Source organism: Atractosteus spatula, chromosome 20 (assembly GCF_055471065.1).
Source record: "Atractosteus spatula isolate fAtrSpa1 chromosome 20, fAtrSpa1.hap1, whole genome shotgun sequence".
NCBI classification, from domain to species: Eukaryota; Metazoa; Chordata; class Actinopteri; order Semionotiformes; family Lepisosteidae; genus Atractosteus; species Atractosteus spatula.
In genome coordinates, this window is record NC_142725.1 from 10,403,168 (window position 1) to 10,417,509 (window position 14,342).

Genomic DNA, 14,342 nt, shown 5'->3' on the forward strand with positions numbered 1-14,342 from the left:
TATAGATACTAGAGAAGGCAAGACAGCCCAGTTCATTTCTATCAGTAGTCCCCGTTCTGTCATTAGTGGCCAAGACAGAAAAAACATTTCCACTAAAGTAATAAAAAAATAAATATTCCTCATTTTACTATGTAAGTATCAAATATCCTTTGTCTCTTTATTACAAAAAAATGGTTTTAAAACTATTTCTAACATATACAAGTTCCACATCACCATCATTATAAACTACAATGACTACAATATTTATCTTGTAAAGGACCAGTGGCACAGAAAAAGATAAGATGCATTTCTGTCGTCATCATAAACAAAAAATGCAGTTTTTAATTAGTCCAGAAAAGTTTTCAAAGTCTTGAAAAGAAGTCTACTTTATGTCACCTAAAATAATTTAAAGAATATCATACAACAAAAAGATACTTTAATGAAGTCAGAGGTTTTCTGCGAACATTTTATATTATCAGCACTTACAGAATATATATTAACTATTAAACCAATACCAATTCCTACACTGATTTCAAAGTATGTACAGTAGGTGGTTCATAAATAAGAAAGTGATATTGCAAATGCTCTCTGAAGTTTATTTTCTTTTCAGATAAAAACATAGGTGAACAACCAACAAGGAAAAAAAAATTCAAAACAACTAAAAAAACTCAGATCCTTTTCTCCATTATCAAAACCTTAATGTGGATAATTCCAAATTGTTCCCTCTTTAAAGGAACAATATTCATATTTGCACCTCTCCTATCAATGTGGACTTACTCTATTTTGGAATTTTGACAACATGAGAATAATATAGTACATGTTCTCCTAGCTCTTCAGTATTTGCCTTATTTTGTGCCTTTTTGTGCCTTTAGTTAATCTCTATCAGTGTCTCTCAACCTCTGACACAGGCAATCTGTAGTCTTCCTCCTCTAGCTCCCCCCTTCCTTTCAGAATACAAACACAGCAGGCTGCACAATATCATGATGTGGCTTTATGGAGAAAAACATTCAGTAGGCAACTGCAATTCCAGGGAGCTTGACAGCCCCCTGCTGTTGTTTTTCCGCTTCTTGAGTTTTCTATGTCATTTTAGCAAACGAGTTTTAATTTTTTTTATTGGGTAGAACTGAAGAAAGTCAAGATGTCACGGAAATATTTGTACTTTTTATGTTCTGCACTCTATCTGCATTTCCTTCGAGTGTAGAGAGAGTGAGTGTTCTCGTGGTGATTTATGTGATATTTTCTATCACTATTGTGTTAAACACGTGTTTGCTGTTGAAATGCCTGCAGTACAATTACGTTACATACAGTAGTATGTTTAAGCCAATGTTGAACATTCACATGATCTACCTATACTGCAGTACAGTATTATTGTCAATACTATTGTTTATAGCACAGTGGAAATATAATTCGAGCTCAGAAGACATATTGTTGATAGCTCCATGTTGTAGTGGAATCTGATGGTGTATGACTTTTTAATCTGAGTCATAACCACCTTATTTCACTTTGGAATGGACTGTAATCCTTTAAGTAAGGGGGCTTTAGGGGTTTGAGGTGAAATTCAGAACAACTTATGTAAAACGTTTATTACACGAATACAGTAAAGAAGATAGCTCTGCTATGATCAGCTCTTTACAGCACATACCCAGTTGCCAATCACCTCAAGCCATGGAGTATGGGGTAGCACATGGGGCAGCCTAGTTTATTATAGCGGTTTGCTTTTCTACTCCTATGGTAAATAAGGAGGCACTTATTTACAAAAAGAGATGTGAGTGAATGAAACAAACTGCCCAGCCATGTTGTGAGAGCCTTCAAAAATCATTAAGCAAGTAACATCTATAGAAGCAAAATGGAATGGCTCCCTCTAGTATATATGTTTTAATATGAATATGCCTTTTTATTTTATATGCCTAATATTATTTTATTATGCCTTTTAAACATATATTTATAATATTTATTATTTCTTTGCTAAAACACTTGGCATGCAAAACACAGTGATTAAAGCAGAACAATGGAATAGTGGGTCATATCGAATGAGATATGTAACAAGTAATTCATTAAATAACAGGAACAAGTAGGCTAAATTTACCACCACTTTAATTGATACAGCATGTTTTAATATCCATTATGATAAAGTGGAAAAGATTGGTCAGTTTCATAAAAAAGATGGGCCAGTTCAAACTTGGCCTGAAAATTACAGCTTCCTGAAAATGTTGGCTTCTAAGATTTAAGATAATCATGTGATTTTACCATAAATAAGAATTGTGTTACTTGGCAGACAGAGTGAAAATGTCATGTACCAATCCGGGTTCACTCATACTAAGTGACTGATCTGAATTGTTGCTGACCCAAGGGGAGAACAAACATGCATTTATTATCAAAAGATTGTAAAATTAATTTAACATTTGCACTAGATAACTGGTTTTATTTTTTAACATAATTTGCAATTAAAATGAAGTTAGCTAATGAAAGTCAGTCTAGAGAGGCACCCATGCCTTAAAAAAGTATGTCAGAATTTCACTAACATACAGTACGCATCAAATCTCCAGTTATTCACTGAAAGCTGCAAATGCAATTTAGATAACTCTGCAGAGATTTGAAATTTACAACAGCAAATTAGAGACAGTATATATTTCCTCAGAAGATTTGTAAATTGGGCAACAGCATAAGATCTTGTGGTTTGTGGTTTCACATTTCACATTCATTTTTGTATGTGTAAAAGGTTAGATAGGCTAGGCATTTTACAGTATGTTAGTCAAGGCAAAAGAAATAAAATAATAATCACAGAGCTCTGTGTTTTGTACTTTCACTGTTCAATATAATTAGATATCTCTTCTTTCAATCACAGTAGAGTACAGTACATCACTGCAATTTCATCTGACATAAAAAGGGACAGATTGCATTTAAGAGTTTAACAAGTGGTGCATAAAAAAAGAATGAAAAACAAAATCTTCTATAGTGGACCTTTATGCTATACCCAACTGAATTTTATTATGTACATCAATTCAAAAGAGTTAACTGTAAACAGATGGAGAAACAAAGATTTTACCTAAAGCACCTGCACATAATACATCCATATGGCAATGTTTAGTACCTATTAAAAACTTTTAGAAAACTGGAAATTAAAAAACTAAGTGTGTAAATGACTCATGATGAGGCTCTGATAGAAAGTTTTCAGTCTGAACTTAGTGTACTTTACCAGAAAAGTTTTTGATGGCGCTTCACATACTGTCATACATGGATAGGTCCTTATCATTACTGTTTTTCACCACTTATCCTGACCAAAATGTACTATACATAATAAGCAGGACAGAGTTCAGGTTCTCCAGTCTTTTTAATCAGCCTGTAACAGGCAGAACACTTTGCAGCACTAAACAGGCCAGGGGCCTGTAAAGACCAGTTCTAGTCCTCCATATCTCTCATATTCTATACCAATAAGACTCTTTTCATATTAGACCTGTCATCACACTTTAATACCATGTGGCATGCAAGTGTCAAATGTTCTTAGGATCAGGATGTAAAACAAGTTCTCTGAAGAAGAAATTATTTCCAGAAAGACTTACAAAAAGCCCTCCATAATCAAAGAAGGCATGACCTCATCAAAGGTGTCATACAGTGTACTACTTTCAATTCACAGTTTATTTTCTAAAAATTTCCATGAAATGATTTGTGATATTTCTCTCATCTTGAGCAGGAACGTCTTGGATACAGTTGCTCAAACCACTTTAACAAGAAGTTTGATTCTCCCAATGGGAAGGAATTCATTTCCTGAAGTATTCAATGTACAGTAGAAACCAGGATAAGCATCGCTGCCCACGAGATACACCTGTGTGTGTTGCAGTTTGCACTGAGTGCATGTGCTTTTTGAAGGGTGTGCTTATCCGCATCAAGCCCAATGTCACTGTTTCTTGCTCTGACATAAACCGACACATGTGAGTACAACAGACTCACCCGCAGGAAGGAGTCCAGGGAGCCGTTCTCCATGAACTCAGTGATGATCATCACTGGGCTGCTCTTGGTCACCACCCCCTCCAGGTGGATGACATTGGGATGGTCGAACTGGCCCATGATGCTGGCCTCACTTAGGAAATCCCGTCGCTGTTTCTCGGTGTATCCGGATTTGAGGGTCTTGATGGCCACTAAGATCTCCCGCTTGCCCGGGAGTTTGAGGTTCCCGCTGCACACCTCTCCGAACTCACCTGAGACAAACAAAAGAAGAAATTAACACAGCGCCATGCCAGTGGTTCCAGATGAACAGTGTTCCTGACCTTTTCTGTACTACAAGCGCTCTGGTTGTGGCCAGCATAATGTGCCTTCTAGAATCACTGGGACAAAAAAGTCAAAACTGCTATTTTTCCTTTCCAAAGAAATCAAAGAATTTGATGGTGAGAATAATTTGAATGATAAGTGCAATATAATTTGTTTTATTCTGGGGCAATTCCATGCATAGATTTTTTCATTGTAGAACAAAAATGCTGTATTCAGTATTCTTTTAATAAGCACCTCTTTGGGACAATAGCTGTATGACTTGTAAACCATCGAGCTCACCAATTTCTTTGTGTTATTGTTTGAAATGCTTTGCTCATCAATAAGGATGAGTGAGCCAACTCCAGAGCCAGCCATGGATGCTCAGGCCATGACTTTTATTACCTCCACCATGCTTCACAGATGAGCTGGTCCTTTGCACCATCTATCGTTCCTTTTTTCCAACACACTTTAACCTTTCCATCACTTTGGTAAAGATTAATCTTGGTCCTGTCAGTCCATAAAACTCTCATGGATAGTCTTTGTACTTTGCTGAAATGGCGGAGATAATGTCATAGCCTGGGAGGGCAATGTACCTACATATATTCTGACATGCTCTCAGTGGCAACTGGTGTGACTGTGCCATTATGTCCCTGACTACTTGATTAATGACAACTCTCAGGTTACTGTCAAATTCCAGGTATAACATCTTTTACTGACAGGTTTAACTGTAGCTGACAATCTTTCTTGCAGGGCTTGATGCAGTCTGGGATACCTTTAAATCATGCTTAGCTACAATCATTTATAGAAATTGTCTTTATTAGATGCTGCACTGTGGTAGTCAAAACACTTTGTCAGTGACATTGACACTTTGTCACTGGCAGATGTATTATATAAACCTCCCTCTTCCTTTTGTTCTTTCTGTCTTCCTTTATGAACTCCCCTTTTGTGTTGGATTGGTTTTTATATTTTGTACTTTCTAAAATAAATTAATGGAATCTCATCTTCGGAGATCAGATCGGAGAAGGTCTCTACCTTAATTCATAATGGGTCCTCAGTAGTTTAGGAGTTCAATCCTAGAGCTATACAACAAATTTGAAAAAAATGTGTGTGTGGGCTGCCATCTTGCTTGGATTACTTTACCTTTTTTACTTTAGTAAAGTAATAAATCTCAATGTTTATATTTACATATTCCCATGATTTTTGCCTATACAGGCAAGAAAATATCTCTATTTAGCAGTCATAATCAACTAAACATTTTTCTAGTGCATGGCTAGAATATTGTTGAAGGATGTTTACACCAGATGAAATGAAGGTATTCTACATGTTGAAGGTTATTGGATTCTACTTTTTTCCTCTAATTCTGTATGAGCTCAGTTTGATTTGTGTTGGGGCATTTGAGGCATCTATTTGAGCACTTTTAGTATGCCAGTTCCACCTAATTTTCTAAATACAAATTAAATATATTAGCAATGTGAGCTCAATCATTATCTTGTCAAGAGGAATTCAGATTACACTTCCAAAACCGAAAATGATCCATCATGTTACATTACTGCATAAAAATAAAATCCTTTCTGTTCTTTTGTTTTGTCGCAAGTACATTTAAATCTCTATTACAGTCAAAAGCCTGTTTTGACACTTAACTCAGTTCTTTGTATCTTTTGAAATGTGAATCTTTTAACTACAATCATGTTAAAATGAATGAACTTTGGAAAAGCAAGCTGTCTTCTGAACATTTTGTATTTTTTTACTTAACATTTAGTTGCACCTAAAATAAAATGTAGTTTAAAAACAGGAAGCTGTTACCTTAATTTGATATATAGCTACACAAATTTATGGCAAAAAATTTATGAAAAGTATTGTTTCAAAATGGATTGTACTGCTTCTGCTTATGTCTGTGAGGGGTGAAAAAACTGATCAAATGGTTTTCCTTTGAATACAGTATACCACACAGATTTTCATATTAACTACATTCTCAATATTTAGTCAGGCTGGAAAGGGCATTTACTATATAATTCAGAATTTAAGCTTCAAATTCTCAGATTACCGACACTGTATTTGGTTAGAGAGAATCACTGTACTGTCATGTTTGTGACTGGTTACACCCTGCATATTGCTCCCTTCTGTACAGAAATTTTATTTGTATAGCTTTGCTCTTCATTTGGTAGCTTTTATATCTTCAACTCTCTTTATCTAACAGTAAAAAGTGAAACCCAAACAAACCACCATATAGCAAGCTATGATTTAAAAAAAAGTGTCCCTGCTAAAAAATAAATAGATGCAACAACCTGGCTTGCCACACATAATGGGGAAAAACACTCTAAATTCTCTTAATGCCCTGAGAAAGACACCTGCTGAGTTCAAACTGAGCAACACAGATGTCAGAACAGCCATGTTCTACAGCAGAGACTGTGCTGTTTATTATCTTCATTTTGTTGATTCAACTCCAATTAACAAGAGCCATCAGAGTACACTACACAGACCTTTTCTTCATTTTTTCTCACTCTTTTTATCTCCAACACACTCCAGCCCAATGAACTTATTTTATTTGTCTCCACAGACATTAATGTAACTTAAATGAAACAAAGGAAAGTTTCAGGCTGTAATAAAAGCCCTGAGACAGGAGAATAATGTACATCTTGACACCAATTATTTTCACGTAAACAGAATAGCAAGAAAATAACATATACTGTATATACATATGAAATTATTTCAGAATGTATTTAAATATAGTAAATGCCAACTTTAAAAATGTATTTTTAAAAAGCCATCAATAAAAAAAGAACGCATTATTTAAAAAATCTCTACTTTGTGCTGGAATTGTTTTTGTTTTTCAATATAAAACAGTGGCAAGAGAGATGCTTCTCACTAGCTGAGTACAGAACATGGTGTTGGAGAGAAATATTCCTGCTCCGGCACAGCAGAGGGCCAGCAGGCGGTGGGCATTCAAGCTTACCTGCTCCAATCACCTGCTCAATCTTCACACAGGAGATGTCAATTTCCTTGGCAAACTCCCTCACTGCCTCATTGGGATCCTCATATGTAAACGGATCGATATAGATCTTCATTCCTGGAGTCACTTGGAAAGAAAAGAAGACGATATAATATTTACAGAACCAGCACCCCTACCTGCCTGGGAAGCCCTAGAGCGAAACCCACTACTGTAAAAATCTCAACTTGGAGCTGAGGAAAACAAAATAAAAAAATACCACACATGTATATGCTGTATATAATGCAAGATATAGCCTGGGAAGTGTAAGGTCTGGAAGGGATGGTTTGTTGTGAAATGTGAGGGTTGGAGATTGTGTAGAGTGCAAAAGAAGTCTGCCCAGACAATGCTAGCGTAGTTCACTTTCAGCTATGGGCTAGAACTGGGGGACTGGGGTACAGCCAGGTCTGAGATAAAGGCTGGCAAACTAGGGATATACTATTACTAAACATTGCAAGCTGGAAAGCTGAGAAAAGTAAGTGGCACTTTCGAATACAAAGCACTGTGGGTTTCTGGAAAAAGTTATGCATCCATGTTGTTGGGGTGTTGTTGAAGACATGACCTTGTTATATCCCCAACTCTCTGGAGGTGCAGGTATGACGCGTTGCCTAGTAATTGCATTAGAGGACCAGGACAGGGAACAGCTTACATTTGGGGCTGTTTATCCCCCATTGCAGATGCACTCCGTATGAGTACAGCCCTCTTCCAAAATGATATCTGCTTGCTTGAGGCAGACAGAGCTATGAGAACCAGAAGAAAACGCACAGTGCTTCTGAGCGAGTGGCGATTATCATTGCGTTCTGCACCAGGAAATAAATTGCTTTTCTTAGGTCTAGATACCAGGTAAATTGGCTTATGATAGCTTTTAAAAGTGTTAAGGGATTTAAGAGTCCCAGTTTATAAAATCCCATTATTCTGTGTCTAAATACCACATTTGGCTCTGGTCTGGAAAACCCAGACTCTAGAGAAACCCATAAAGGGCTGAGTATGTGGTACCATGGGAGCAAAAGCTTAGGAAAATCAGGCTGGAGATAAAGTGAAGCAGAAGAAAAGAGCGAAAGAAATGTCCTTTTTAAGTAGAGAAAAGAAAAGCCCAACAGGTTACTGGAATATCACAGATAAGTGTAAAAATAATTACCTTTGTTTAAATGTGTTTCAATAACTTATTTACTCATATCTAGTGAATATGACAACTGGAAACAGACAGTACTGTATGCCAGGTTTGCATTAAGAGTACACAGATCATAATTCTATCCATTCCCTTGGGGCTTGCAAATATGCAATGCAACTTTATCTGAGACTATCCAAACTCAACAGTTACAGAATTATGCATTCTGGGGGAAAAGAGACAGGGAGATGAGGTGTGTGCACAAATAGTAATGACTTGGCTTGGAAAGTATAGAATGAATCTGACCAGATGTAAGGATTGAGCTCCGAGTTCTGTACTCTGGTTTCACATAATATCTCAGGCTGAATGGCAGATGAGGAAGGAACGAATCAAAGCCCTCTACACCGTGCTCATGTGAAGCTGTGGGGATGATATTAATAGCCGGTAATGGCCTCTGTCCAGCCAGGTTAACCTTCTCTGCCCTCTCGCAGAAATGAGTTTCGTAAATACAGCATTTACTGCAATCTGATACTATTGATTAAACTATATAAAAGCTGTCTAAATTGATAAGCAAGGCAACAGAAATAAGCTCCTGGTAGAAATTCATCTCTGCATCAGATTTCCCAGGCTGAACAGGAGAAATGATAAGACATAATCCCTCTGACAGACAGAACCTCTTTAAATAACTGTGCTGTGGTTGCATCAGCCCTGTGTTTTTACAAATGACAATCTTTTTTTTTTTTAGAAAAATAATTCAGAATTTAAATTGATATCTTACACATTGATGAACTCCTAAAATGAGTATATAATGAAACAATATTACTTTTACCTGAAGAAAAAATAAATGCCTTTGTTTTTCATGCTGTTTCATTTCAATGGGACCACTGAAAATCCCTTAATTAAGAGCAAAAATAATTTACAGAAAGAATACTGTTCTGTATGCTGCAAGAGTTGTTTTTTTTTTCTACTGCAAGGAGACAATAATAAAAGGTTCATTATTGGGGCCTTGAACTTTAATCATATTTCTTGGATAATCCTGATCGAAACCCCAGACTACAAGAACAATAGCAAAAATGAAAACGTCTTCTTTCTGAGTAAAAACAGTGATGAGGTTTTTATTTCTTCTAGTGAACTCACAACAAATTTAAATGTGGCTGGTATGAGACTGAAAACAAATCGGTCTGGTTAATTTGTGTTGAAGGAAAGGGCGGAGGGTGGCACTGCAAACACTGTAATTTGTAGCTGTTTTCTTTCAAAGGTGTTGTATGTTACACAGAACTATTTATCTTTCCTATTTGAAAATGCCAATAAAATGTCTTTGTGGTAGCTGGAAGTGGAAGCATTTTGCACTTTTTTTTCCAAACAAGATTCATAAAACATAAATATACAGATGATTTACAACAACAAAAAAAAAGGATTGTGGAATAAAACAGCTGGTACTGTAACTACAAGGGCTACATGTCTAATGAGTAGTAAGTAAGTAGTGTAAGAAAGGTCATAGAGAAAAAAAGGAAATCACATTTTTGCAAACAGAAGTTTAAAGTGAAGGGAAGCGTGCTACTCACTGTGGCCACTGGTGTAGTGCTGCAGTTTGTCCGTATACTCAGAATCTGCCCTTTCAAAGCCCCTCCTCCTAGGTTAAAAACAATCACCTATAAAACTGCAGGAGACATGTCTCGCACTATGCTGGAATTCCACTGACAGCTCTACATCGAAACCTTCTTCCTGTCAAACAGTCATTCTGTTTCTGTAACAGATGACTACCTAGCCCAGAAAAAACCCAACTTTTGAAAGGGGTGCACGAGGTCGACTGAGCAAACAGAAAGTTGAGGAACCTATCAGTGCTGCACCAATGACTTATTCAACCCCCCCCTAGCAAAGCGAACGAGAGGAGATAATTAGAATGGAAAGAAATTAATGAAACATCTGCAGAGAAACCTAATATAACATTATTCATGAATTTATTAATTCAGTGATAAAATGAGGAGAGCTCCTAATTAAACAAGTTTATAACCTACTAAGGGAAGAAAGGTCTAAACTAAATGATGTCCAGTATCAATATTTTCTATCCAGTAGTTCTCTATCCTGGAGGGACACCATACATTCTGGGTTTTGTTCCAGTTGAGCTCTTAATTATTGACTAACTGTAAATGAACTATAATTAATTGCTAAAAGTAATCCAAATGCTTGCTTAATTACACCTTTTTATTATATATTATGCTACTGAAGGTCACTTATTAAAGATTTAAGACCTAATTGGATAAAAGGCTTTCTAAGGTTGACTATGATTAGTAGCAAGTGGCAGGTGCATTTGAAAGCCTATAAGTAATTGTTGCTTAAGAATCACTTCTCTACAATGAAGATAAAAGAGGAGGAGACAGAATGACCCACCGATTGCAGACGATGATGATGACCACGACGGCGATAAGGAAGACCAGTCCGGCCGCAGCCGAACCGATGATGAGGGGCAGCTTCTCTTGAAGGCTTGTCTTGTACTCCTCTGGAAAGAGACACAACACAGTGTCACCTCAGAGGCAGCAAGCACAGACATGGATATACATGATTACTGCACAGCAAAAAACAGAAATCATCTGTAAACAGAAAAACAATGGGACGACCCTCCCAAAAAAAAGTTGTGCACGGCTAAATTTTACATTACCTAAAGCTATATATTGTAATTACCCTTATGTTGTAGATATTTTGGACTGCAACAAAACCCTATGACAGTAAGATGCTGCCTATCTGAAAGTTGATTTGGTTCCATGGAAGATACTGTATTTAATATATTACGTTTTTTTCTAGCTACCCTCCTTCTTATCTATCCTTTAAAAAAAAAACATTTAAAATTCCATGTGCGATTAGTTGCATAATCAATGATTCTTAAATATAACCGCTGAAGTCAAAAGAGTGAAAAAGTCAACATTAACAACTCCAGTTACAAACATTTTAAACCAGATGCAATGTAAACAGTTTCCTAATGATCGATAACTATATATGTTTTTGCCAAGGTCATTTATCAATATTTCAATATTTACTATGAAATCATATTCTCTCAGGTTGTTATTACATCTTTCAGAATTACGGGCTCTTTTCTCTTTGTAACATGGCTGGATAGAACACAAATAATGATCATTGATGTCCTCATTAATTTTCTTCTGCGGGCTTGAAATGCGCTGATAGATTTGTATCCCTTGAAACAGAAGATGACTATTTTCCACACATAATTACAAAATGAAATCAATACCTCCTCACTGCCAGTGACTAAGGCAATTGAGGGAAAAGGAGGAAATGTGGTCGACTATTTAGAGAAACAGAACCAGGTCCATGGGGCACTGTGGCTTTTATTTGAAAAGACTGAGAGGCAGCTTTGCTTTCTACTTAAAACAAGAGGGTTTGAGGCACATGGGCATAAAACATACCGTAAGCAATAGCATGATACATGATACAGTCAGGGGTAAAGCACAGATGAGGTGGTGCTGAGTAGGCGTTAAGAAGTAAAAGATGCATATTATAGCATAATCAAATGATGAGATTGTAGGGACTAAGAGAAGGATTTCATCTAGCAGTTAAAGGCATGAGTTACAGGCGTGATTAAGAGTTCTTTATCAAACATGCCCCCCCCCGGCTGTCGTCCTAAGGACCCTTTCCTAAATTTTTATCAGTGGTTGCCCTAAAAAGTTGCACGGCTACCAGAAAGTACTTGCAGTTAGAAGTTATTCAGAAATTTGGTTTTCGAAGTTCTCACCTACTGGACATGAACCTAAGAGGCTGGAACCATTAGATCCCTCAACTGGGTCATAATGCAAAAAGCGGTTATTATTCAAGGATTGGGAGGAAGCCTGAAACTTGACATTAGTGTGTGCTGGGAAAAAGCAAGCAGTGGCCAGAGGAAATGAGCAGTTCTGTGCCACCAAACACTTAATCTCAGTGGGCTTTGCTGGATGCCATTAGGTGTCAAAGCAGAATAGTGTAGGGATAACGAAGTCTGAACTAGAGTCTGCAGGAAATGACTGTGCCTGTCGGCAGTTATGAGATTTCCAGTCTATTTATAATAGGGAACAGACAGGCTTCTTCAGAAGGCCTGATGGATGGTTCCACTTGTGATTTTAGATCTTGAGGCACGAGTCACAATCTTGCAGTAGCTGGAGCATATGGGAGGTTCACGAGCGAGCACATATTTGGCAGACGGAAGGAGACTGTTTTGATCTGTTCCTCCAGACCTCCTGCCCTGGACAGAAGGCTTGGGAAAAAAGGATCTGGGCCACGAACAAACTACCCCTGAGCAACTGACTTGTGAGCACTGTCAAAGTGATATAATTAAAACATTTCGAGTGCACTGCTCTGGAAAGGTGGGTCAGCCTAGTCGAAACGGGCTTGGCTGGCACTGAAGTTTGAGAGCTGAGCCACAAAATGCGGACTGGTGCCAGGCAATTATGTCATTAGTTGGCACAGGGTAACTTCTTCTATACTGCTTTGAGCAAGAACTTTGTAGGCAAAAGCGTGTCAAGCACCTCAGAGCAAACGTTTATACACTATATTGAGTTTATGATATTAAATGTTTTTGTACTGTAGGTGCTGAAAAAAACACACTACTGGCTTTAAATAAGTTTTTTTTTTAAAAAAGAAAAATCTAAACTCTCGGTTGCCATTCAATAACTGCCGGTCCATCTTCTCTGATCCTTAGTTTATCAACTATTCTGGATACAAGTCCTAGTACCGTTTCTTAAAGGAGATAGTAAATCCAATCTGTGATGTCTAGGTTTATTCTTGGGAGTTCTACATCCCGTGTTCTTGTTATCGAGTGCTTTCCATTTTTTTGCCTGTCATCATAGTTTTCCGAGGAGAAGGCTTTGAAAAGAGATCAGGCTAATTATATCCCTGAGCGATACAGGTAATGAGACGTTTAGATAAAGCCTGGGTCCGTGCACTTGCATAAGTTTTGCTACTTTTAGATTCCTGCCTACAGGTATTCTTTTCATCAGAGATTAGGTAATTTTTAATCTGATCATTGGCTCACAGGATGTCTTGCTTTATAATCCAAAACCTCACAGTCCTATAGTATGTTTACAGCATATAAAATGTAAAGCTGTAAACCTAATAGATACCTTCGGTATGTGGACAGAGAAAGAAATTGGGAGGAAGGGACAGAAATCCTTGATACTCTATAGATATGCATTTCTATACATACATTATAGTTCTACAAGTGTAGACAAAAATGTGAATATACTATAAAATACACAGTAAAATATAGTAGAAATATGATATAATATACTGCATATGTATATAGCAGTCTTAAAGCAGGAAATTCCAACATAAAACTTTGCAAGAAGCATTTTGCAGGAAATATTATTTTACCTGTACAAAACTGCAAATATTTAATATCAGCCATGGGCAGCAAACAATGTATTTGTTAAACTTCTTCATTTTAAAACATTCCAGGTTTTATTGTTAACCAAATTTTCCTCAGAAAAGCAGTCTTCTGCAAATCGGATGAATGTGTGACATCTTGAATAGCAGTGGATATTGGCTGCAAGTAATTTTTTTTTCAATTGCTGATGGCTTATCTCAGAATTCAGCTCAAGCCTGAAACGGAAATGACAGGTGGGATCAGCTTGCTCATTACATACCCTATTCACTCCTGAAAGGAGGTGTTCCATTTCATTATACTGAGTGCCGCATACAAATGTTACCCAAACAATGTAATTATAACATATATTAAGAAGAGTAACAGAGGTGGAAAATGGACTGGAATACTAATGTGAGTTCTCACTGTAAAACTGGAAAAGGAAAGTGAGAGCCGGAGAATTGCTGAATGCATGAGTTCTGTTGTTGTGGTGCCTGGAACTCTGGGCCTCACCTTCAGTCATGGTCTGGAAGTACATCTTGCCACTGTACCGTCCAAAGCCTGCCACTGTCCGTGCCCGTACTTGGAACACGTAGATGGTCCCCGGTTTGAGCCCACGGATGACTGCTGTGTTCGTCTGACTTCTCACCGTCGAGGAGTTATACTCGCTCTGGTCCTGA

General features: G+C 37.3%; 1 protein-coding gene across 5 annotated transcripts in view; it reads right to left on the bottom strand.

Moving 5' to 3' along the window:
• LOC148817507 (ephrin type-B receptor 2) overlaps positions 1-14,342 on the bottom strand; it is a 119,762-nt gene that overhangs the window by 24,813 nt on the left and 80,607 nt on the right. For 2 of the 5 annotated variants that reach the window (XM_088938103.1, XM_088938105.1), the window contains exons 6-10: positions 14,176-14,338; positions 10,710-10,818; positions 9,884-9,948; positions 7,178-7,300; positions 3,928-4,175 (exon numbers count right to left, since the gene is read on the bottom strand). In XM_088938103.1, coding sequence (XP_088794229.1) covers positions 3,928-4,175; positions 7,178-7,300; positions 9,884-9,948; positions 10,710-10,818; positions 14,176-14,338 — 708 coding nt within the window. Of the gene's footprint in view, positions 1-3,927; positions 4,176-7,177; positions 7,301-8,790; positions 8,794-9,883; positions 9,952-10,709; positions 10,819-14,175; positions 14,339-14,342 lie in introns of all 5 variants that reach the window. The other 3 variants (XM_088938106.1, XM_088938107.1, XM_088938108.1) reach the window with 2 other exon arrangements.